The sequence below is a fragment of the Piliocolobus tephrosceles genome, chromosome 14 (genome assembly GCF_002776525.5).
Source record: "Piliocolobus tephrosceles isolate RC106 chromosome 14, ASM277652v3, whole genome shotgun sequence".
NCBI lineage: Eukaryota > Metazoa > Chordata > Mammalia > Primates > Cercopithecidae > Piliocolobus > Piliocolobus tephrosceles.
In genome coordinates, this window is record NC_045447.1 from 46,478,542 (window position 1) to 46,501,681 (window position 23,140).

General features: G+C 42.2%; 1 protein-coding gene across 2 annotated transcripts in view; it reads right to left on the reverse strand.

Annotated features, from left to right (window-relative positions):
* Positions 1-3,039: 3,039 nt before the first annotated feature.
* UBE2R2 (ubiquitin conjugating enzyme E2 R2) overlaps positions 3,040-23,140 on the reverse strand; it is a 111,857-nt gene continuing 91,756 nt past the window's right edge. Inside the window, exons 3-5 of one of the 2 annotated variants that reach the window (XM_023203335.3) lie at positions 20,113-20,210; positions 8,860-8,994; positions 3,040-4,011 (exon numbers count right to left, since the gene is read on the reverse strand). In XM_023203335.3, the coding sequence (XP_023059103.1) occupies positions 3,792-4,011; positions 8,860-8,994; positions 20,113-20,210 (453 nt within the window). In that variant the 3' untranslated portion in view covers positions 3,040-3,791. The remainder of the gene's footprint in view (positions 4,012-8,859; positions 8,995-20,112; positions 20,211-23,140) is intronic. The other variant, XM_023203336.3, reaches the window with a different exon arrangement.

Consider the following 23,140-nt stretch of genomic DNA (forward strand, 5'->3'; position numbering starts at 1 on the left):
AGCTCAGGGCAGAAGCCCTGGAGCTTCATAGGACTAAAGGAGACCCACCCCACATGGTTGTAGTCTTCTGACACAGGCTATAAAGGCTTGAAATGGTTTTCCTTTTAACTGGACCCTCTTGGCCCAAATGACAATGGCTGTAAGGAGAGCTAAACCTCCTCACAGGGCCCAGGCCATGTTGATCAAAGTTAACCTGGCTTTTCTTATAGCTCCTTAAGAGACTTAGGGATAGGGCAGCTTGGGACCTTACCTACAAAAAGGTAAGTGTCTACAAGTAAAATTAGGACTTTTATTAAATAGGGTGATCTGCCTGATCCCTGCTATTAGCAGCAATTAGTTAGTTAGGAAAACAAATGACAGTGAAAATGTTTGCCTAAGAGAAGCAGCAGAGCACCCCTCAGTCCCTCACTGATCTACTCGTATCAGCTCCCGTTTTCAGAATCAAGTTTAACAAATGGCCTCGTCTATAAGGAGCTTGAAGGGATTGGGGATACACCAGGGAGGTGAGTTAGAAAGGCAGATTCCCCAGTTGTGGTTTTTGTCTAATTTTTCAGCTGAGCCCTGGCATAATCTGCAAGGTTAACAGTGATATTGAGACCACCTTTTAGTTTTCTTTAACACAAGGTAAAAAAAGAAGAGGGTCATTTCATGGGGAAGTAGCAATACAGGTATTTTATTTCACATTTTATTAGTAGACAGATGGGCAGAAAAAGACAAAATAAACCACTAAAGGGGAAGTCAACACAAAATGCATCAGATAATCTTTTCTCATAAGTTAAACTGAAGAAAAACATCTACAATTTCAGCTAAAACTATTAAAGTCAGGTGTATCCTGCTGGTTTCAGAATAGTTGAAAATTGCATCTCTGAATCCTTTTAGTTGTAAATGTAAACCTCGTTTATCAGGATGGGAGGGGTGGAGAGTTCATTTTCAGTGGAGAGCTGCACATTTCCCCTTCCAATCGGTTTCTTACAATATGTGCCCCAAACGTAAGGAAACCAGCAAGTAAAGAAGCAGTTTGCCAGGGCAAGTGAAAGAAGGTTTCTACAAAAAAGTCTGACTAATAGAAAAGAACTCTGGAATGATAAAAGGAGAAAGGGGGAAGACTGAAAGAAGCAACAGCGGAATCATATACTTTCTCCACCCAACCTCAAAATACACAGAACTGAAGAGCATCCAGTGAGGCCTCAATTAGAATTAAAAGGAATCTAAAAATGCAGGATTTTGAGTTCATGTCACACCAAATAATAAGCACAACTGTACATACATGGTTCCGGATTGAGCCTGAGACCTCCACTCCCAGAAGAAAAAAAAAAATTACAAACTCAAGTATTTTCCATAGGGATGTGTTCTCAGGGACAGAGCTCTGGAACCAGCCTCTCTGGGTTTCATTCAGTCAGTCTAAAATACCAGAATGTCCACCTGCTAGCAAGAGACTTACCCACTCTTCTGGAACTGATTGTACTCATCAGAGGCAAACCCAGCCCTTGACAGTTAACACCCCAAAGGACTGAGAGGTACAACCTCCACTTGGCGCTCTGGCTCCCTGAGTCAATGTGTAACAGCGGCCAATAGGGCCTGACGGAACAGAGCTGTGCAGCAGAGCACCTTCCGCAATGCCAGGGTGCCGGGGCTGCCCTGGGAGTGAGAAGCTTTAGCAGTAAGGGGAATGAAAGGCTTAATTTTAGGGCTCCAAAAGAATAAGACCGAGCTACTGGCTGTAAACTTGCATGGGGGTTTTGGGGGCAGTTTGGGGGAGGTAAACCAGAGCACTGTGAGAGGCTCTGGTTCCAGAAGATTTGCAGGTTAATCTGGAAGCATTACTTAAAAAGTATGGGAAGTAAAAAGGTAGTTCCAACATCTTTCTATGAGAGTTTGTAATCACGCAACTTGACAATGTATTTCAAAGCTGCTCTGTTGCATGGATCTGGCTGAAATCACTAGATTCTGGGTACAAGTAGCAACCCTGGCCCTGTGGAGATCATGGAGATCACAGAGATGCTGGGACCAGGCTCAACGGTGTCCCCTAAGAGCCTTAGCTTGTTAAACAGTCCCATTTCATACCAGACTAAACTCTGAGAGGCCAGGAAGGGCTGCTGGGAAGAAGTCATGTGTTTGGGAGTTTGAAGAGTGAAAACCCTGAGATCAGAACGAAGGAGGAGCTAAGGAAGTAAGTGTCACCTACTCTGGCCATCTTAGGATCCCTCTTGCCCGTCCCTAATCTGCCATTTAGTTCCGAGTTACGAGCCAAAGGAGGAGCTGACACTAGTGCCCAGGGGTCTGAAATAGGACTGACTATAGTCAGTCCTTGCTGCATTTGCCTTCTGAAATCTGATTTTACATTATAGCGGTTTCCTCCAAATAATGCCCTCCTATGATCTGGTGCGCCCCCATAACAACCAAAAATTACCTTCAAGTTCTGAAGTCCCTGGATGGTGAAGGCTGCTGGATCTCAATATTGATTGAAGCAACACGACTGAGATCTGGAAAATCAAAAGTTGCAGCGAGTGCATTGCAGGAAGATCTAGCCTTATCTGGCCTAAAACCTGCCTGCAGTCAACTCCCTCAGCCCTGCCACAATTTCTATGCACAATTCTGCTTGCGCTCCACAGCCTAAGTATGTTGAAAGGGGAAAAAAAAGTCCAGATCACATCCAATGAAGAAAGCAGTAACTCGTCTCACACACGTCCAAGTTTCTCACTATCAGTATAAGCAGCTCGATGAAAACCGAAATCTTAACACATGCACCTAGGATTAATACTGAGTAATTTAAAGTGGCTACTTAAAAAAACCAAAACGTCATGGTAAGAGTGTGTTTTTCATGGGAAGGCCATGCTGTTTCCTCTCCCAACAGTGGTCACCAGTAGTTTCAATTTTTTCCCCCCAGTAGTATCAACCAAACTTAGCATAGTGACTTTTAACTCTTTGTTCCCATCACTAAATCCACCCACACACACTCGTCCCAACTTCCCCACCTGCCCCACTCCCTGGGGGGAAAAATAACCCTGCCTTTAAAATAAATAGCAACCAAGTGCTCAGTTCTATGTAAAGTATGAATATTTATTTCAGGCTTTCGATCCCAATTGATTTCAAAAAACAAAGTCTGATTTCTCTCCTCAGAGCAGCTGAGGCCTCCATGTTACGATGGTTTCATGGAGATTGAAGGAGCACATTTCATCAGGCTTAGCAGAAAGTCCCTGACGCCCACCATGTCCCAGCCTTAGGAAGGGAAAGAAACAGAATTCACCACCATGGGGCTGAACGAATGCACACACACTAATGTAAAGGAGCAGCTAAACCTTGGCAAATTTGCTTTTTTTTTTTTCCAAGTTTGTTTTGTGGGTTTAATTCCATTTTCTTTTGCTACCCAGTATATGCAGCGCTTGTGAGCTCCCAACAGGTTCCCAGCTTTAAACACATTCAACCTCTTGAAAGACTATTGAATTCTTCAAGAATCTAAAAACAGACCAAACGTGTTTTGCTGTGAACATTCTGTAGAGACGAAGTGAGGCGGGAGTTTGGGTTGATGTTTTTTTAAAAAAAGAATCAATACAGTGATGGAAGGGTAAAGAATGCAAGAATTCAGACATTCTGTGGAGGGTTACTCTCTCTCCATTAAAGGTCCATAAAAAGGAGCAAACTGAGATCCGTAAGGGGAGTCAGCAGGAGCTGTGTGTGTTTCCCCACCCGCTGTGAATAGGTTTTGCTGAGGGGCCATGGCCAGGTCCCCACTTGCTCCCCTCCCTTTGGCCTGAGACGGCAGGGCAGTACAGGGGCACTGAAGGAGCCCGTCACGACTCCTCATTCCCAGAATCATCATCATCATAACAGTCGGCATCTTCCTCCTCCTCATCTTCATCATCAATGTCGTCGTCATACAAGTCGTCATAAAGCAAATCTGAGCTGTTGTCATTGGAAGGCACTTTAGTTTTGATGCAGTATTCCGCCAGAGTTGTGGGGACCTTCACTCCATCCTTTTCTGCTTCGGCCTTAGTGGCTGAAACTTGTTTCCTGAAGGAAGGGTGACAAGAAATGGTTTATGGTAAGTCGTTGTTTTGAGATAGATTTATAATTGGCCTTAAATAATCAATCTTACTTATGACTCAGCTCTCCAAACTTCAGTATCTGCCTGAAAGGATCTGACAGATACCCCGTACTATACCAAATGCTTTCAACCCATGGGGTACAATTTTGAAGTAAACTTTGACTTTTTTAGGGGGGAAAATACACTGTTAACATCGAGGGAGTTTAAAGCAGTGGATCAGTTATAGCCAGAATCACCTCGTCAGCTGGCTGTCCTCCACTTCATGTAAGGGCCAGTAGGTTGGCGACTAAGAATCAGAACAGGCATTGACTTAGTGGGCGGAATGTTATGCTTTGTTGTTTGCATGTGTGAAGCACAGGGATAACTACTAGAAGAAGAAGAGATAATAGAAGGACTAATATCCTAGTTTACTGGGGATAGATCGTAAGATTGTGTATGCGAATGAAAAGTGCCACTCTGATTTAATGTGGGGTGGGGTGCTTAGGGGGTTGGCTAGAGTGTTAATTTGGCCTAGTCACCTCACCACCAAACTCATGTGCCCCAACAATTCTTAATTATCCTCTTAATTTTCACTTATAGTAAAATTCAAATGCCTTACGCCAGATTCCAAAGTCTTGCACGACCCACTCTTCCCCACCTGAGACGGAGTCTCACTCTGTCACCCAGACTGGAGTGTAGTGGCGCGATCTCAGCTCACTGCAACCTCGACCTCCCAAGGTTCAAGCAATTCTCCTGCCTCACTGTCCCCAGTAGTTGGGATTACAGGCTCCCACCACACTTGGCTAAATTTTGTACTTTTAGTAGGGACGGGATTTCACCATGTTGGCCAGGCTGGTCTCAAACTCCTGATCATGATCTGCCCAGCTCGGCCTCCCAAAGTACTGAGATTACAGGCATGAGCCACCGTACCCGGCCACACAACCCACTCATATTTTCTCCAGCCCTTCAACACATTCACCCTGGTCTTTTTTTGGTATCTCAGACACACCTTGTTGATTTTTCTGTCTGGACCAGTTGCTCTTCCCCTGCCCCACACATGCCTGGCTCCTTCTTGTCATTCAGAATGAAGGCCTCAGATATTAAGGCTTAAATATCACCTTAGAGAAGGCCTGGCCTCATGACCCAATTTAAAGCAGCCATGTAGTCATTCTTTCACATTATCCACTTAGCACTGTCTAGTATTTTTTGCTTGCTCACTCTTCTGTCTCCACATGTTTCAATGTGAGCATAAATGTCTTTCTTAGTCCCTTCTATTTCCCCAGTCAGTGCCTAGCACATAGCCTGGCACATAAGAGATGGTGCAATAAATACTGATTGTATGAATCAACAGAACATTAAATTGTTTCCTTCAACAATTATAAAAATTTGAGTCGACTAGACCACTCTTCCTGATCTTCCTAATGTCAATCTCTTAGCTGTGCTTGAAGCTTTTATTCTGTTGCCTTGCCTTGCATACTGATGGTCCTGAGGCTTCTGGGCTTGTCTCCACACTCAGCATGCTTCCCTGGGACACCATCTCTGTTCCCATAATTTTAACCACGATTTCCTTTATGCTGACATCTCTTGGCTTATATAAACAAATACCTTTAGGAAGCCTCTGTCCTGATGTTCCATATGCAGAGGTAGACTGCATATGCATTTTCTACCTCTATGGCCAGTTTCTCCCATTTTACATCTCTGAATAAATGAGCATCACTTCTTAAAATAATAAATCTCGCTCCAAAGACCTATTGCTTTACAGCTTAAATATCTGTCCTCTCATCCCCATTACTACTGCCTCAGTTTAGTCCATGTTGGTCCCCTGGCCAACTGACTTTTTTTTGTTTTTTTTGAGACAGGGTCTCCCACTGTCACCCAGGCTGGAGTGCAATGACGCAATCTCAGCTCATTGCAACCTCTGGATTCAGGGCTCAAGCAATCCTCCCACCCCAGACTCCCAAGTAGCTGGGATTACAGGCATAAGCCACCATGCCTGGCTAATTTTTTTGTAAAGACAGGATTTTGCCACGTTGCCCAGGCTTGTCTCGAACTCCTGGGCTCAAACGATTTGCCTGTCTCGGCCTCCCAAAGGGCTGGGATTACAGGCATGAGCCGTTGTCTTTTTTTTTTTTTTTTTTTGGGACGGAGTCTTGCTCTGTTGCCCAGGCTGGAGTGCAGTGGAGCGATCTCAGCTCACTGCAACCTCTGCCTCCTGGGTTCAAGTGATTCTCCTGCCTCAGCCTCCAAAGTAGCTGGGATTACAGGTGTGTGCCACTACTCCCGACTAACTTTTGTATTTTTTGGTAGAAACGGGGTTTCACCATGTTGGCCAGGTTGGTCTCAAACTCTTGACCTCAGGTAATCCACCTGCCTCCAAAAGTATTGCGATTACAGGTGTGAGCTACCACACCAGGCAACTGTCTTTTATCAGAACTCAAATAGCATCACCTCTTCCCTCCCAAAAATACTTAAGTGGTATCCCATCCCTTCTTAGATTAAGAACCATACTCTTTTATCATGACTTCAATGTCTTTGAAGACCCTGGTGCCTCTCTCACTAAATTTTCTAGTATTTCCCACATCAGAATTTACACTCAAATATTTGTAATTTCCTTAACATGTCATGCTATTATACGCCTGTATTTTAGCAAACATGGGTGTTTTCCCTTTTTTCACCTGAAAAAGTATTGGTTATGAGGAATTCTCTCTGCTGGGAAATCTATTACATTATATATTTCTCCCAATGTATCTTGTTTAGGCTTCTATAGGTATAATACTACATGGTCATTTGTTTTCAAATGCTAATAAAGTGAGCTCCCTAAGGAGACAGGCTATGCCTTAGTGAGTACCTGACACAAAGCTGTTGCTGAGTGTCAGGTACTGTATTAGGTCATTAAGGTATAGATAGGATGAGATAAAGGGGCCCTTAAACAATTAAGAAACACATAGAAGTACCTTGGGAATGTGTGTACAGAAGCTTTCCCATCTTTCCATCCTTAGGACACTCCCACTCCTCTACACTTCTCTAGGATCTTACTATTTCTACTAATTATCTTCAATGTTTGGTACACATCAGTGATCTAGGTGAGACATATATATATACACACACAGATGCCCAAACTCTGTCCTTGTAATCCCATAAAAGACAGTTATCGTTTAGGGACACTTTAAAAGTGATCCCAATGGGCAGAAAACTTAGGACTCCTGATCTTATATTACTTAGCAGTCACCTCATGTGCTTTCCAGCATTGTTTTAACTTTTTTCATATCACATGGTCTCAAGCCCACTAGATTTTACTTTTATTTGTATAAACGCCAATGCTTAGTAAACTCCTATGCACAGAGGAAGCTGTAACTGTATTTGGGGTCTCTATTTTAAGAAATAAAAATGTAATATCAAGGGGGGTTGAGGCCAGGCACGGTGGCTCACACCTATAATCCCAGAGCTTTGGGAGGCTGAGGCAGGAGGATCACTTGAGGCCAGGAGTTCAAGACCAGGCTGGGCAACATAGCAAGACCTCGTCTCTACAAAAAATAATAATAGAAATTAGCTGGGTGTGGTGGTGCATGCCTATAGTCTTGGTTACTTGGGAGGCTGTGGGAGGACTGCCTGATCCCGGGAATTCGAAGTTACCGTGAGCTATAATCACACCATTGCACTCTAGCCCAGGCAACAGAGTGAGACCATGTCTGTCTCTCTAATTCCAGCACTTTGGGAGGCTGAGGCAGGTGGATCATGAGGTCAGGAGTTTGAGACTAGCCTGGCCAACATGCTGAAACCCTGTCGCTACTAAAAATACAAAAATTAGCTGGGCATGGTGGTGGGTGCCTACAATCCCAGCTACTTGGGAGGCTGAGGCAGGAGAATCGCTTGAACCCAGGAGGTGGAGGTTGAAGTGAGCCAAGATCATGCCACTGCACTCCCGCCTGGGTAACAGAGTAAGACTCCATCTCAAAAAAAAAAAAAAAAAAAAAAAAAAAATTAATTAGAAACAAATAAAAAGGAGGTGGAAGGTAGGGGAAGGGTAGGGTTTGTATTTATTGGAGATTTCTTGGGTACTATTATAAGAACCTGATGTCCTAAGAGATTAAAGGTTGAGCTTTTTTCCATTTTATACAGAGGAGAAAGTAAAATACCCCAAGAATTATCTGATAAATGGTCACATGAGTAGATTCCAGGTCCCCTGAATCTTATTCTAGGGCTCTGTTATAGCATATATTAGTGTTGCTGATAATGTGGATTTCCAAAAGATCCTTGCTGCTATGGTCAAATTTTTTTTTTTTTTTTTTTTTTTTTTGGAGACGGAGTCTCGCATTGTCGCCTAGCCTGGAGTGCAGTGGTGTGATCTCAGCTCACTGCAACATTCAACTCCCGGGTTCAAGCAATTCTCCTGCCTCAGCCTCCTGAGTAGCTGGGATTACAGGTGTATACCACCACACCTGGCTACTTTTTGTATTTTTAGTAGAGATGGGGTTTCACCACGTTGGCCAGGCTGGTCTCAAACTCCTGACCTCAGGTGATCCGCCTGCCTCAGCCTCCCAAAGTGCTGGGATTACAGGTGTAAGCCACCGCGCCCGGCCAGAACCTAGAAGTTCTGGTTCCTAGAAAATCAGGTCTGCTACTGCATGATCTTCTAGTGGCTGTTCTCTCAGTAAATAGCAAAGTTCATTAGGCTCAGGCAGAAATCTTCTCTTCCCACACTATAAATCTAATAGAGGAAAATTATCTTGGAATGGACAGGATATTTAAGTGTGATTTAAACCTTTGGTTCCAGAATATATTTTGGTTTTATATAATGACTTGAGGTAATTTGAAAAAAAAAAAAAGCACCTTACCTAATAATTTCAGCATATTCTTTGTCTTTTCCTTTACTGTCTCTCCATTTCCTGAACATAACTGAAGCATCGACATTGGCTGGGGAGAAGGTGTTGGGCTCATTAAGCAGTGAGATTACACTTAATAGGATAGTCCTAGAAACAGGAAAAAAGGATCAGCTATGAATACCCATATTTACAGTATTTAAAAGTATTCTGCTTTTTAAGAAAGTACAATCAGATTTCACATTCTCCCTCCCTTAAAATTTTTCTGATACAATTTAATTTGAGACCTTGGGGCAACAGAGACATCATACATTTTTTATTGATGGTTTTCATAAAAGGCATTTAAGAAAAATTTAAAAAAATTTTTTTTTCCAGTACTAAGAAACAAGCTGCTAACTGGTAGGCAAAGCAGAGGAAATCCGTGATTCTAGTATAAGAATAATGCACAAAGCATAAAAATGAACTTGACAGAAGGCCCTGTTTCAACTGGTCCCATGTTCCAACCTGCAGAAAGTGGATGTCTTGGAAGCTTTCAAATACTGTTTATTTTAAAAATGACAAATTAAATGACATGGGGGAAAAAGCTTAAAATATTTAGTTTCAAGGCAATCTTGATGTGGGAGAGGGTAAAAATTATGCTATTCTATATAAACAGTTTTCTTTTTGCGTTTTTTTTTTTTTTTTTTTTCAGTTTCACTCTTACTGCCCAGGCTGGAGTGCAACGGTGTGATCTCGGCTCACTGCAACCTCCACATCCCAGGATCAAGCGATTCTCCTGCCTGCCTCAGGTTCCCGAGTAGCTGGGATTACAAATATGTGCCTCCATGCCCCGCTAATTTTGTATTTTTAGTAGAGACAGGGTTTCTCCATGTTGGTCAGGCTGGTCTTAAACTCCCAACCTCAGGTGATCCGCCCTCCCCGGCCTCCCAAAGTGCTGCGATTACAGGCTTGAGCCACCACGCCCGGCCCTGGTTTTGTTTTGTTTTGTTTTTGACAGGGTCTCTGTGGCCCAGGTTGGAGTGCAGTGGTGCCATCTCAGCTCACTGTAACCTCTGCCTCCTGGGTTCAAGTGATTCTCCTGTCTCAGCCTCCTGAGTAGCTGGGATTACAGGCATGTACTACCACACCTGGCTAATTTTTGTATTTTCAGTAGGGACGGGGTTTTGCCATGTTGGCCAGGCTGGTAATGAACTCCTGGCCTTAAGTGATCTGCTTGCCTTGGCCTCCCAGAGTGCTGGGATTACAGGTGTGAGCCACCACGCCCAGCCCTATATAACCAGTTTTTATTGTGGCCTCTTAACTTGAAAAACAATGCTACATACAAATGTATTTTTTCCATACTTGGAAGGGAGACAAAGTAATGCAGGAGAATGGAGGAAAAGCAAAATCCTTCAAACGGAAGAACTAGAGTCTCTGAATAACAGAGACTCTATCTTTATTCAAAAGTATTTACTCTGTACCTACAGTTTGCCAGAGGCACCAAGTGAGATGTTGGATGTACAATGGTGAGCAAGTTAGATGCCATCCCTGGTTTCCCATGGCTTACAAATTCTAGTGGGTGTTAAAAACGGCCAATTTTCATCCACAGATAAAAATTAGACATTCCAAATAATCAGGGAATAAAGTTTATGTTAGAAAGCATAATAGGGGCCAGGTGCGGTTGCTCACACCTGTAATCCCAGCACTTTGGGAGGCTGAGGCAGGCAGGTCATGAGGTCAGGAGTTCGAGACCATCCTGGCCAACATGGTGAAACCCCGTCTCTACTAACAATATAAAAAGTAGCCAGGCATGGTGGCAGGCGCCTGTAATCCCAGCTATTGGGGTGGCTAAGGCAGGCAAGAGAATCACTTGGACCCAGGAAGCTGAGGCTGCAGTGAGCTGAGATCGCGCCACGGTACTCCAGCCTGGGCAACAGAGCAAGACTCCATCTCAAAAATAAATAAATAAATAAAAGCATAATAGGCTCCAAAACTGTTCCAAATTACTCCTAGGCTTTTTCCCCCTAAAAACTATGTGCATTAGGAGAAAATGGAAGGAAAAAACAAATTTCTCTCTTCTCATTGATGAAAGGTTACAGATTGTGTTATTGCAAAATACCCTTTTGCTCCGGGCCCCAAGCAAAAAATAAAGAGAGGAAACCAGGCACTTAGATGTTTGATTTGATGAAAACTTTTCCTTAAAAAGGTGAAGAATTTCTGTTGTATGATTTATATAAGATTATGACAAAGGCATTTTCAAAGAAAACATTTCTATCTAGTTAAAATCCATTGATCGCACATGCTCCTTTCTATTAGGTTAAGGATAACTCCTTGGCCTTCCTCCCTCAAGAGCTTTCTGGATTTCTTCAGTAATTACATTAAAAAGAGTCAAAGAAGGCCGGGTATGGTGGCTCATGCCTGTAACCCCAGCACTTTGGGAGGCCGAGGCAGGTGGATCACAAGGTAAGGAGATCGAGACCATCCTGGCTAACACGGTGAAACCCCATCTCTACTAAAAATACAAAATATTAGCCAGGCATGGTGGTACATGCCTGTAGTCCCAGCTATTGAGGAGGCTGAGGCAGGAGCATTGCTTGAACCCGGGAGGCAGAGCTTGCAGTGAGCTGAGATGGCGCCACTCCACTCCAGCCTGGGCAACACAGTGAGACTCTTGTCTCAAATAAAAAAGTCAAACTCATCAAGACGGAAAATGAATGGACATCTTAGAAGTGCAAGAAAAATACGGTAGAACTTTACATAAAGGTTTCTCCAAAAGAAAACACATAAAATCTTTTAGGAAGATAAAAAGGATAACGACGAAGTATGGTACAAACAGGTAGTTAGCCAGGCTGTTCTCAAACTCCTGGGCTCAAGCAATATTCCTGCCTTGGACTCCTTAAGTACTGGGATTTCAGGTGTGAGCCACTGCTCCTGGTTGGAAAAATAGTGTTTTATAATTTTTATTTATTTATTTTTGAAACGGGGTTTTGCTCGTCGCCCAGGCTGGAGTGCAATGGTTGGATCTTGGCTCACTGCAACCTCTGCCTCCCGGGTTCAAGTGATTCTCTTGCCTCAGCCTCCCGAGTAGCTGGGATTACAGGCACGTGCCAGCACGGTCGGCTAATGTTTTGTATTTTTAGTAGAGATGGAGTTTCACCATGTTGGCCAGGGTGGTCTCGAACTCCTGACCTTGGGTTATCCACCTGCCTCAGCCTCCCAAATTGTGGGATTACAGGCATGGCTCACCTTGCTCGGCCAGAAAAATAGGTTTAATTGTCTAGATCAGTACTGTGTACTAACAACTTTCGATGATGATGATAATGTATATCCTATGCTGTGCAATATAGTAACCACTGGCCACATGCAGCTACTGAGTACTTTGAAATGTATCCTGCACAAATGAGGAAGTGACTTCTAATATATACTTATTTATTTAAAGAGGGTCTCACTATGTTGCCCTGGCTGGAATACAAAGGCTATTTATAGGCGTGATCATAGCACACTACAGCCTCAAACTCCTGGGCTGAAGGGATACTCCTGCCTCAGCCTCCCAAGTAGCTGGGACTACAGGTGCATGCCACTGTGCCAGGCTAGTATTTAATTTTAATTCAAATGTAAAAAGCCACATGTAGTTAGAAGCTACCACATTGGACAACACAGATGTAGATGAATTCTATTACCTGAATTAAGAAAAAATTTTCCCATAAGCAGTTTCCCCAAGTTGGTTTTCTTACATCTTGTGTATTGAGACGGTGTGTATATTGGGAAACAAATTTTTAAATGCTAAATCATCCATATCTAACAAAATGAGAAATTCTAATTCCACGTCCTCCTAAGTTAAAAACCAGGATGTTTTAAGATGCACTGAGTAATATAGCAGACTAATATAGTGGTAACTGTCAACCCAGTAAGTTTTCTTCTGTCTGAAGAGCAGAATCTTTTTCTTTTTCTTTTTCATATGGGGAATAATTTCCTTCTCCTACTATTGTGCAACACCTCCCATACAAACAACCTCCTACCCACAGCAGTAGACATAAGACCAAGCAAGTGCTGCAAGGATTCCATCCCTCTTGTTATGGCGATGCATCTGAGGTATGCATGTGACCTAACCTGGGCCAATCAGAAGCCTGGTGGGAACTATTCTTCATTAGATGGAGAACTGTGAGAGTAAGGAAAGCTGAGAGAATTGGTCTCAGGCAGATGGATGGATGTGAAATGGAAAAAACTAAACTTCTGAGATAATACTGTTAGAATACACAAAACTGAATTTGAATTTAAGAACTATTTCAGGCCGGGCGTGGTGGCTCACACCTGTAACCCCAGTACTTTGGGGGGCTGAGGCAGGCGGATCACCTGAGGTTAGGAGTTCAAGACCAGCCTGACCAACCAACATGGTGAAACCCCGTCTTTACTAAAAATACAAAATCAGCCAGGTAAGTTGGCACATGCCTGTAATCCCAGCTACCTGGGAGGCTGAGGCAGGAGAACTGCCTGAACCCGGGAGGCGGAGGCTGCCGAGTTTGTGCCATTGCACTCTAGCCTGGGCAACAAGAGCGAAACTCTTTTAAAAAAACAAAAAACAAAAAAACTATTTCAACTGCTAGTTCATTTTTTTGTTTAAAAAAATGAGTTTAAGTGTTTAAAATCCTTATTCATTTACTGTATTTTCTCAGGAGAAACAAGAGGTTGGACTAGCAAAATAGACCCTGAGGGTCCATCATCCCCAGATTCTCAGTTCCTATAAAGAATAACTGTACTACCCTTTGCTTCCCCCGCACCCCACAAGGACACACTGGTACACTACCCTTCTCTACTCCACATCTGGAGGAACAGATCTGATCTCAGTCCAGCAGAATACATGTTTAACGTTTATCACAACAAAGAATAGGCCTAGAGGGAATTTGGGATAAGAATGAGGGCCAGAGAGTTCTTAGTATCTGTGGTTCATTACACAGTTCCCACCGCCACCATTCAAGGAGTTAAGGATACTCCCAGAAAAAAATGTCCTCCTTCTGCCCCTCTTTATGCCACGGCCAGGGAATAAGGTAGGTCTTTTCAGGACAGAAGACCTAGGCCAAAAGAGAAAAATGCTAAGAAGAGAAAGGAAACAGAAAAAAAGGACAGGCAAAAGCACCTCACTTTACAGTCTTCAGGTTCATATTTCAGATCCTTTTGCCTGCTTCAGTATCTTTGGTCAGAGGTTATTTAGCTATCTTGTTTTGAATAAAACGTAAGTTTGTAAACAATAAAAACCCTCAAAGAGGCCGGGCGCGGTGGCTCACGCCTGTAATCCCAGCTCTCAGGGAGGCAGAGGCGGGAGGATAGCTTGAGCCCAGGAGTTCGAGACCTGCCTGGGTAATACAGCAAGACCCCGCTCTCCACAAAAAAAAGGAAGAAAAAAAAAAAAAAAAAAAAGACAAAAAAAAAAAAACCTCAAAGAAAATGAATACCAACACATCATATATTATATTACAGACTAGCCAACAGCAAATCAATTGTGAAGCAAAACTCCATCTCAAAAAAAAAAAGAAAAGAAAAAACCCTAAGCTTACTTCACTCCATAATCACGGGCAAGCGTGCATGTATGCACATGTGCACACACACAAACGTACACGCAGGTTGATTTATATATTGAGTTTTATGGACCCAGCATAATGTGATGACAGTTGATGTATGAAGTCCAGTTCTCTGGAGCCAAGCCTAAATCCTATTGTTACTACCACCCTTACTGACTGTGGGTTCTACCCTGATCTTTCTAGTTGTCATGGGTCCTTAAAATCTCTCATTTCCGCTCTATCAAACGATGGGCCAGTAACTGCAGATGACTAGTTAAAGCTCAGTCCTCATTACATGTTTCAATGTGGGGGAAGGATTTAAAGAGGACATCATGACAAAGAACAAAGAAGCCTGTTATGATAGGGAAAAGAGGGCAACTGATGGTAAAATATAGTAGCTTAATGGGTTTACATTATTAGAAAGTTTCTCTTTAGGCTGCTAAAGCAACCAACAACAAATACAACACCTCCTTCTGTGCAGTGCTGGACTGATGTATCCCTGAGAATGCAAGGTAGGAATAAAAGTACAGTTTTTAAATGCCCAAATTATGTATCATTTGCAGAGAATGGAATTGCCAGGTTGAGGGCAGTGGGACCCTATGCGTAAAAACCAAGGAAGCAAATAAATAAAACCACACTGTTCCAGAATTGGGTTTAAAAGAACTTTAGGAACAGCATGGTTATGCCTGTTTCCCCTGACCCTGCCTAATTTGGCACCCAGTGCTAGGGGTGATGTCTCTGGCTCTCTGTTCTTTAGACAGAAAAATATCCTACCCCACTTCTGAGACAGACTCTTTTATACCAACAGCCTCTCTTGATTGGGTTAATAAATTTGATTTCATGCTATACTTCTGAAAGTGAAAAAGATAACATTATGTATGCCTCTTTCAACATAAAGCAAATCTACACCAAAACCACTTCACTATCCCAGAGCCTATAGCAGATATGACAGGTAGTTCTGGGGATGGTGTCTCAGACAAAGCAGCTGTGAACTCTATAGCAAAGTTTGAGGGCTTTGCTACTCCCACTCCCACCCTACCCTATCCCCAAAGCTCCCACATCATTCTAGACAAATCATGTATTAAGGTACATTTTGTTTCCTCCATCAGGAAGAGGCATGATGCTGTGAACTTCTAATCAAAGACACGTGGCAACTCTCAACTCCACTCTTGCTGACAAATGCCAAAACTTTCTACTTCAGGAAGAAACCCTCCCCACCACCTCCAGCCCCACCAATTTAATCCTGGGCCTCTGGGAGGAGGAGGCCTGTGGAAGTTTGCTTTCAAAAGAAGTATGCTGGCTTTCCCAAGAGGTAGCAAGCTACTCAGCCTTTAGTGAACACTAGTTGGCTGATTCTCTGCATCCCTAAAATTCTTCCTTGTCAGGTTGGCTAACTCACTACTCACCAGATCTGATAATACAGACTCAGGCTCCTGAAGATAACTAGAGTCCCTTACTCTTCTTCAAGTTACAAAAGTGCTCCATTTGCCACTTTATGTTATAAATATTGTCCACTGAGGGGCTGAACAATAGTCTTGAGTACACATGGTTATGGAGAAGAAAACCAAATATGTGAATATGGAATCACTTTCAGATGCCAGTGAGAGGCGGCTGACAAGACTCCAAAGCAGGATAAGATGGACCCTATGCCATCTCCACTGCTGTCTTACTACAGCCACCCATAAAGTGGACATGGAGCCCAGAACCCTTAGACAGTTGCTGGCCCTAGATAATTTAGCAGCAGAGAGGTACAAGAGGGAAAACAGTTGCCCATTTTCACAACATCTTGTATCTTCCCTCTTAATATTTCAGTGCCATAAATGACCTGTCAGAAAATATAACAGTGCACTACTTTAAAAGCCCCCTTGTCTCACAATGAAGTGAACACAGAAACAAAAGAGATAAGGAAAAGTATTCCACATCTGCTCATTAGGTAGTGCTTTCCTGACTTCCGCTCAGAGTTCTGAGCACCACCAGGTATTCCAGACAGATGAGGTTCCAAAAAGTGTACAAAACATCCCACAGCCCCTGAAAACACCAATAAGATCAAAATGTTGAAGGACTACCCAATGATTACATAGAACTAAGTGATAAAAAGTCTAAGAAGATAAACAATTTCTAATGCAAATACCTTGTAGAGCTGTGTGTGAAGATGTTAGGTGTAACTCCAAATAATTAGTTGTAGTTGGGAAGCTTCTAACCAAAGCAGTATAAAGCCAGGGAAAACAATCTAGATTTTGAGTTTGGGAAATGTCCCTAAATTGCGGCTCAGGTGGCCTGGGGACTCAAGAATGAGAAAAAAATGATGCTAGTACCTCTAAAGTAACAAAGGCAGTCTCAGATGGGCAGATAAGTATAAAAGGAATCCTCTGCCTCCAAAAGACTGGGTTACATGAGAAGTAGGCCTATTTTAAAAGAAAAAAATGTTCATAATATTTTAAGCTGAGATAAGGCAAATGACATCATTTGTGTGTAAATGCAAGAGAAGTAAAGGATAAAAATCCTGAATTCCCGTGGGTGGTGGCAATACGTTATCCAGAGAGGCAGCATAAAAATGCAATGAGGAAAATCTTGTTTGGGACTTTGTATTTGAGGAAAGGGGAAGCCTGTTTTCTCAAATAGGGAGGCGGTGTAAGCGTTTGATTCAACATTCAACCATCAAAACCAAGAATCACCAGTATTGTAGCTACTACTTCCTCTAATCTAGGGTTACTACTAGTCCTGAAAATCCACGCACCAGCATCATTATTATCAAAGGATAACTGGGGATTTTTTTTTGGTGCAATTTTTTCAACAAATCATCCAAAACATCTTTAAAAACCTTTTATACACATTGTCTAATATCAAAATAATGTGCTACAGTTACTTCTGAAGACATAGCACCCTCAAACATGCTCTTGAGTAATATAGAATACATAAAACACAGATTTTTTTTTTTTGAGATGGAGTTTCACTCTTGTTGCCCAGGCTGGAGTGCAGTGGCACAATCTTGGCTCACCACAACCTCTGCCTCCCAGGTTCAAGCAATTCTCCTGCCTCAGCCTCCCGAGTAACTGGGATTACATGCACCGCCATGCCCGGCTAATTTTGTATTTTTAGTAGAGACAGGGTTTCTCCATGTTGGTCAGGCTGGTCTCGAACTCCTGACCTCAGGTGATCTGCCCACCTCGGCCTCCCAAAGTGCTGGGATTACAGGCATGAGTCACCGCACCCAGCCTAAAACTCAGAATTTTTAATACTAATTTAAAATTGAGTCTATTGAGATAATTCATGTATACATAATTTGCTATGTAGGACACTTTTCCTCTCAAAAAAAGAGTATTCTCAATTATAGAGTATCTCAAAAACAGCTCAAAGCAATTATTTTAGTTATTTTCCTGTATTTAACACCCAAGATAAATTATGTACTACTTGAATTGGTTATGATACAGGCATCTAGCAATTATGTCTCCCTGTAGCAAAATGAAATAAACATGAGGAACTAAGAAATGTGCTTCTCTTCTAATAGATAGCAAATGACTGCTTCACATTAGACCCAAAAAATTCCTTGAAAATAATAGCTGCAACCCAAGCCAGTCTAGTAGGTAATATTCACCATTCTAGTAGGTTTACATGCATTATTCACTTAAATTTTATCAACAACCTACGGAGGTAGGTATTATTCTTGTATAGATAAGAGATTCAGAAGGCTGGGTGTAGTGTGAGCACCTGTAATCCCAACACTTTGGGAGGCTGAGGCAGGGGGATCACTTGAGCCCATGAGTTTGAGACTAGCCTGGGCAACATGGTAAGACCCCATCTTTACAAAAAAAATTTAAAAATTAGTCCAGGTGCTCTGGGGCACGCCTATAATCTGAGCATTTTGGGATGCCAAGTGGATTGCTTGAGCCCGGCAGTTTGAGACCAGCCTGGGAAACCAAGCAAAATCCCATCTCTCTACAAAAAAAATACAAAATATTGACCAGGCACCATGATGCATGCTTGTGGTCCCAGCTACCTGAGAGACTAAGGTGGAAGGATCGCTCAAGCCCGGGAGGTTGAGGCTGCGCTAAGCCGTGACCGCGCCGCTGCATGCCAGCCTGGGCGACAGAGCAAGATCCTGTCTTAAAAAAAAAAAAAAAAGAAATATAAGAAAAAAAAAATTCAGAGGGATGATGGTTGTCAAGGTGAAGTGTAACACATTTATTTGAATTTAAAAAGAAAGTAACATTTTTTCTGTCTTAAAAATTATATTGGTAAGATGTGCTGAAATCTTTACTATATCTATTTTCTCAACTCTTTATCAACAGTCATTTGATACATCTTGAAGAGCTTCTTTTACAAGTCAGGAAGCTTCCAATTCTTCACTTTTGATAAACCTGGAGATTCTTATCAAGTTACTAGTTTTTGTATCAGTAAAAATGTTTAACAAATGATTGAATAAACCAATAAAGGGGGAAGAATAGATCAATCCATGCAGAAGAATTCAAAATAATTTATATAGATACCTTGGCTTCACGGAGGTATAGCCACCCTCTCCTTAGTTGTGGACTATGCATGTGACTTCCTTCCAAGGAGTACAGAATGAAAAGTTCAGGAAAGAGCAACTTTATAGTGGAGAAAAGCTAAAAACATTATCTCAGGCAGCTGATGAAAGGTATCCCATCAGGAGGGATAAGCCACACTGATAGTAAGTACTTCAGATATGACATAATGAAAATGGCACATTACTTCTCTGGTCTTTCTTCCCCAAACCTATAACTCTAGACTAATCATGAGAAAACACATAAGAAAAATCTCAACTGGGGAACATTGTACAAAATACCTGACAGTACCCCCCAAAATTGTCATCAAAAACGAGAAAATTTGCAGTCAAGAGTTGCTTAATAGCTAGGTATGGTGGCATATACCTATAGTCACAGCTACTTGGAAGGCTGAGGTGAAAGGCTCACTTGAGTCCAGCAGGTACAGGCTGTAGTGACCTGTGATCGCACCACTGCACACCAGTCTGGGTGACAGGGCAAGACACTATCTTAAATATGAGAGACAGAGAAAGAGAAAGAGAGAAAGAGAGAGAGAGAGAGACAGAGACAGAGAGAGAGAGAGGAGTTGCCTATGGAGACATGACTATTAAATATAATGTGATGAGCAAGGCAGAGTGGCTCATGCCTATAATCCCAGCACTTTGGGAGGTCAAGTAGGGAGGACTGCTTGAGGCCAGGAGTTTGAGACCAACTGGGCAACTTAGTAAGACCCCATCTCTAAAAAAATTTAAATACATATACGTATACACATACATATATACATACATATTTATACATATGAAAGATTTTGGAGCAAAACGACGACAGGTAAAAACTCAGGAAATGAGAAAGGGTATGAACTTCAGTTAGTAAAAATGAATTAACATTATTTATTAACTGCAACCAATGAATGATACTAATGTTAGATAGTAATAAAGAACCAAAGTAGAACTAGGATAAGGTAAGAGTAGGGATTCAGGCTTGAATATCTATTCCTAAGTGAACCTAGGGAAATGAGAATCATATATATTATTGTTTAGTAAATACAGCTCTTCAAAATGATGCATACATATTTCTTAAAAGCTCTAGCTGAAGACAAAACAACTGAATATAAGAAAGATGATTTTTTACATGTTAAAAGACAATACGTAATTTTATTTTACTAGGGGCAAACACAATAAGGAGATTAAGAATAACTCCAAAACCAGATTTTTCCTTATGTAACACCTTACCTCACATTCTGAGTAGGATTCCACCTTTCAGAAGGCAGTTCTCCACTCTGTGGGTCATCTACAGGCGGATGAAGAATCGAAATGCATACATCTCCATTCTATGAGACACAAACATTACATTCAGTAAATACTCAAAAAGTGATATACAAAAAGGGACATTGGTTCTACAGTTTCTTTTATTCCTAGAAACTCTTTTTCCATCAAAGGAGAAAACAATTCTGCTTTTTATGTTCAACATCAAAGGCAAATAATAATTAAGCATTTTTTAAATATAATATTTATTTTGACCAATCTCCGAGGTATATTTTCTAGTGAGAAGACTTACTATTCCTATAGTACAATCCTGATAAAAAATTGACTGGGACTGGGTGTGGTGTCTCACGCCTGTAATCCTAGCACTTTGGGAGGCCAAGGCGGGTGGATCACCTGAGGTCAGGAGTGTGAGACCAGCATGGTGAAACCCGTCTCTACTAAAAATACAAAAATTGGCTGGGTGTGGTGGCTCACACCTGTAATCCCAGCACTTTGGGAGGCCAAGGTGGGCGGATTACGAGGTCAGGACTTCGAGACCAGCCTGACCAACATGGTGAAACCCCGTCTCTACTAAAAATACAAAAATTAGCCAGGTGTGGCTGTGCACCCCTGTAATCCCAGCTACTCATGAGGCTGGGGCAGGAGAATCGCTTGAACCTGTGAGGTGGGGGTTGCAGTGAGCCAAGATCGCACCAATGCACTCCATCCTGGGCAATGGAGGGAGAGAATCCGTCTCAAAAACAAAAACAAAAAACAAAAATTAGCCGGGTGTGGTGGTGGCATGCGCCTGTAATCCCAGCTACTCGGGAGGCTGAGGCAGGAGAAACGCTTGAACCCGGGAGGCGGAGCTTGCAGTGAGCCGAGATAGTGCTCCAGCCTGGGCAACACAATGAGACTCCATCTTTAAAAAAAAAGACAAACATAAGAAATCAAGATTCAATTGTCTTAGAAGCAGCCAAATAGATATCCCTTTGTTTTCAGATATATCTGTGCACCTAGAGTACATAAAAAGGAAGAAAAAAAATCTAACCTTGCTTAATATCTACCCCAACAGATGCTATTATCAATAACCATGGCTTATATAAACCAAAAATACGCCTCACAGCAAATGTTAACATCCTCAAGATATGGTTAGAATGACTTCCCACTATGGCTATTATATTTTGCTTCATAAATTTATACAACTTAATCCACAAGTACATTTAGGTTAATTCATACACATAGGGATTGCCTACCATATGCAATACAGAACACAATTCAATAGAAAAGACAAAGTTGGGTAAAATACAGTGACTTATTTCTTGGGACTTAGCCTAACATGGAAGGTAAGATTTATTTATTTATTTAATTTCTTTCTGTCTTTAGAGACGGGAGTCTCACTATGTTACCTAGGCTGTAATGCAGTGATTATGCATAAGCACAATCACGGTGCACTGCAGCCACTAACTCCTGGCCTCAAGTGATTCTCCCACCTCAGTAGTCCCATAGCTGGGACTCTAGGGTGTGTTACTACACATGACTTAAGATTTACATTTGTAAAAAACTGGAGGTATAACTACATAAAGTACAAAAATCTTACATATACAACCCAAATTTAGACACATAGAAACTATATGAATATACATGTAACCATTATCAATATAAAACATTTTAAAAATAAAATTAATACAAAATATTATATTCTAAAACACTGCCTTATGGTTAGATACCATAAGGCATGTAAAAAGTTACTACAGAAAAAAGGAGAGAGAGGCCAGGCACAGTGGCTCACACCTGCAATCCCAGCACTTTGGGAGGCCGAGGTGGGCAGATCACAAGGTCAGGAATTCGAGACCAGCCTGGCCAATATGATGAAAAAACCCCGTCTCTACTAAAGATACAAAAATTAGCTGGGCGTGGTGGCACCTGTAATCCCAGCTACTCAGGAGGCTGAGGCAGGAGAAGAATCCCTTGAACCCAGGAGGCAGAGGTTGCAGGGAGCCGAGATCGCGCCACTACACCCCAGCCTGGGCGGCAGAGCGAGACTCTGTCTTAAAACAAAAATAAAAAGAAGAGAGCCGGGCATGGTGGCTCACACCTGTAATCTCAGCACTTTGGGAAGCCAAGGCGGGTTGATCACCTGAGATCAGGAGTTCAAGACCAGCCTGACCAACATGGAGAAACCCCATCTCTACAAAAAATACAAAATTAGCCAGGCATGGCGGTGCATGCCTGTAATCCCAGCTACTCAGGAGGCTGAGGCAGGAGAATCACTTGAACCTGGGAGGCGGAGGTTACGGTGAGCCGAGATTGCACCATCGCACTTCAGTTTGGGCAACAAGAATGAAATTCCATCTCAAAAAATAAAAAATAAAAGAGAAACTTGGTATATTTGGGCAGTGAATGCACGGGAGGTGGGGTGGAAGATAAAAGGATTTGTTGTTGAGGAAGCTTTGAGATGAGCTTTCCTTTAACAATAACAATTTAAACAACCTATGGGAAATGTAGAAATGAGTTTTTCTGGCCGGGTGTGGTGGCTCACACATGTAATCCCAGCACTTTGGGAGGCCGAGGTGGGCAAATCACCTGAGGTCAGGAGTTCGAGACCAGCCTGACCAATATGAAACTCCATCTCTACAAAAAATACAAAAACTAGTCGGGCGTGGTGGCATGCACCTGTAATCAGGAGGCTGAGACAGGAGAATCGCCTGAACCCGGGAGGCGGAGGTTGCAGTGAGCTGAGATTGCACCATTGCACTCCAGCCTGGGCAACAAAAGCGAAACTCCGTCTTAAAAAAAAAAAAAAAAAAAAAAAGCTTTTCTGGAAAAATAAGCCAACACTATAAATAGTAGAATAAAATTTGCTTGTACTTGTATTTGTTTTCCATTGCTACTGTAATAAAATACCACAAACTTGGTGTAAACATCACAAACTTATAATTTTACATTTCTGTAGGTCAAAGTCTATCATGTCTCTCACAGGACTAAAATCAATGTGTTGACAGCACTGCATTCC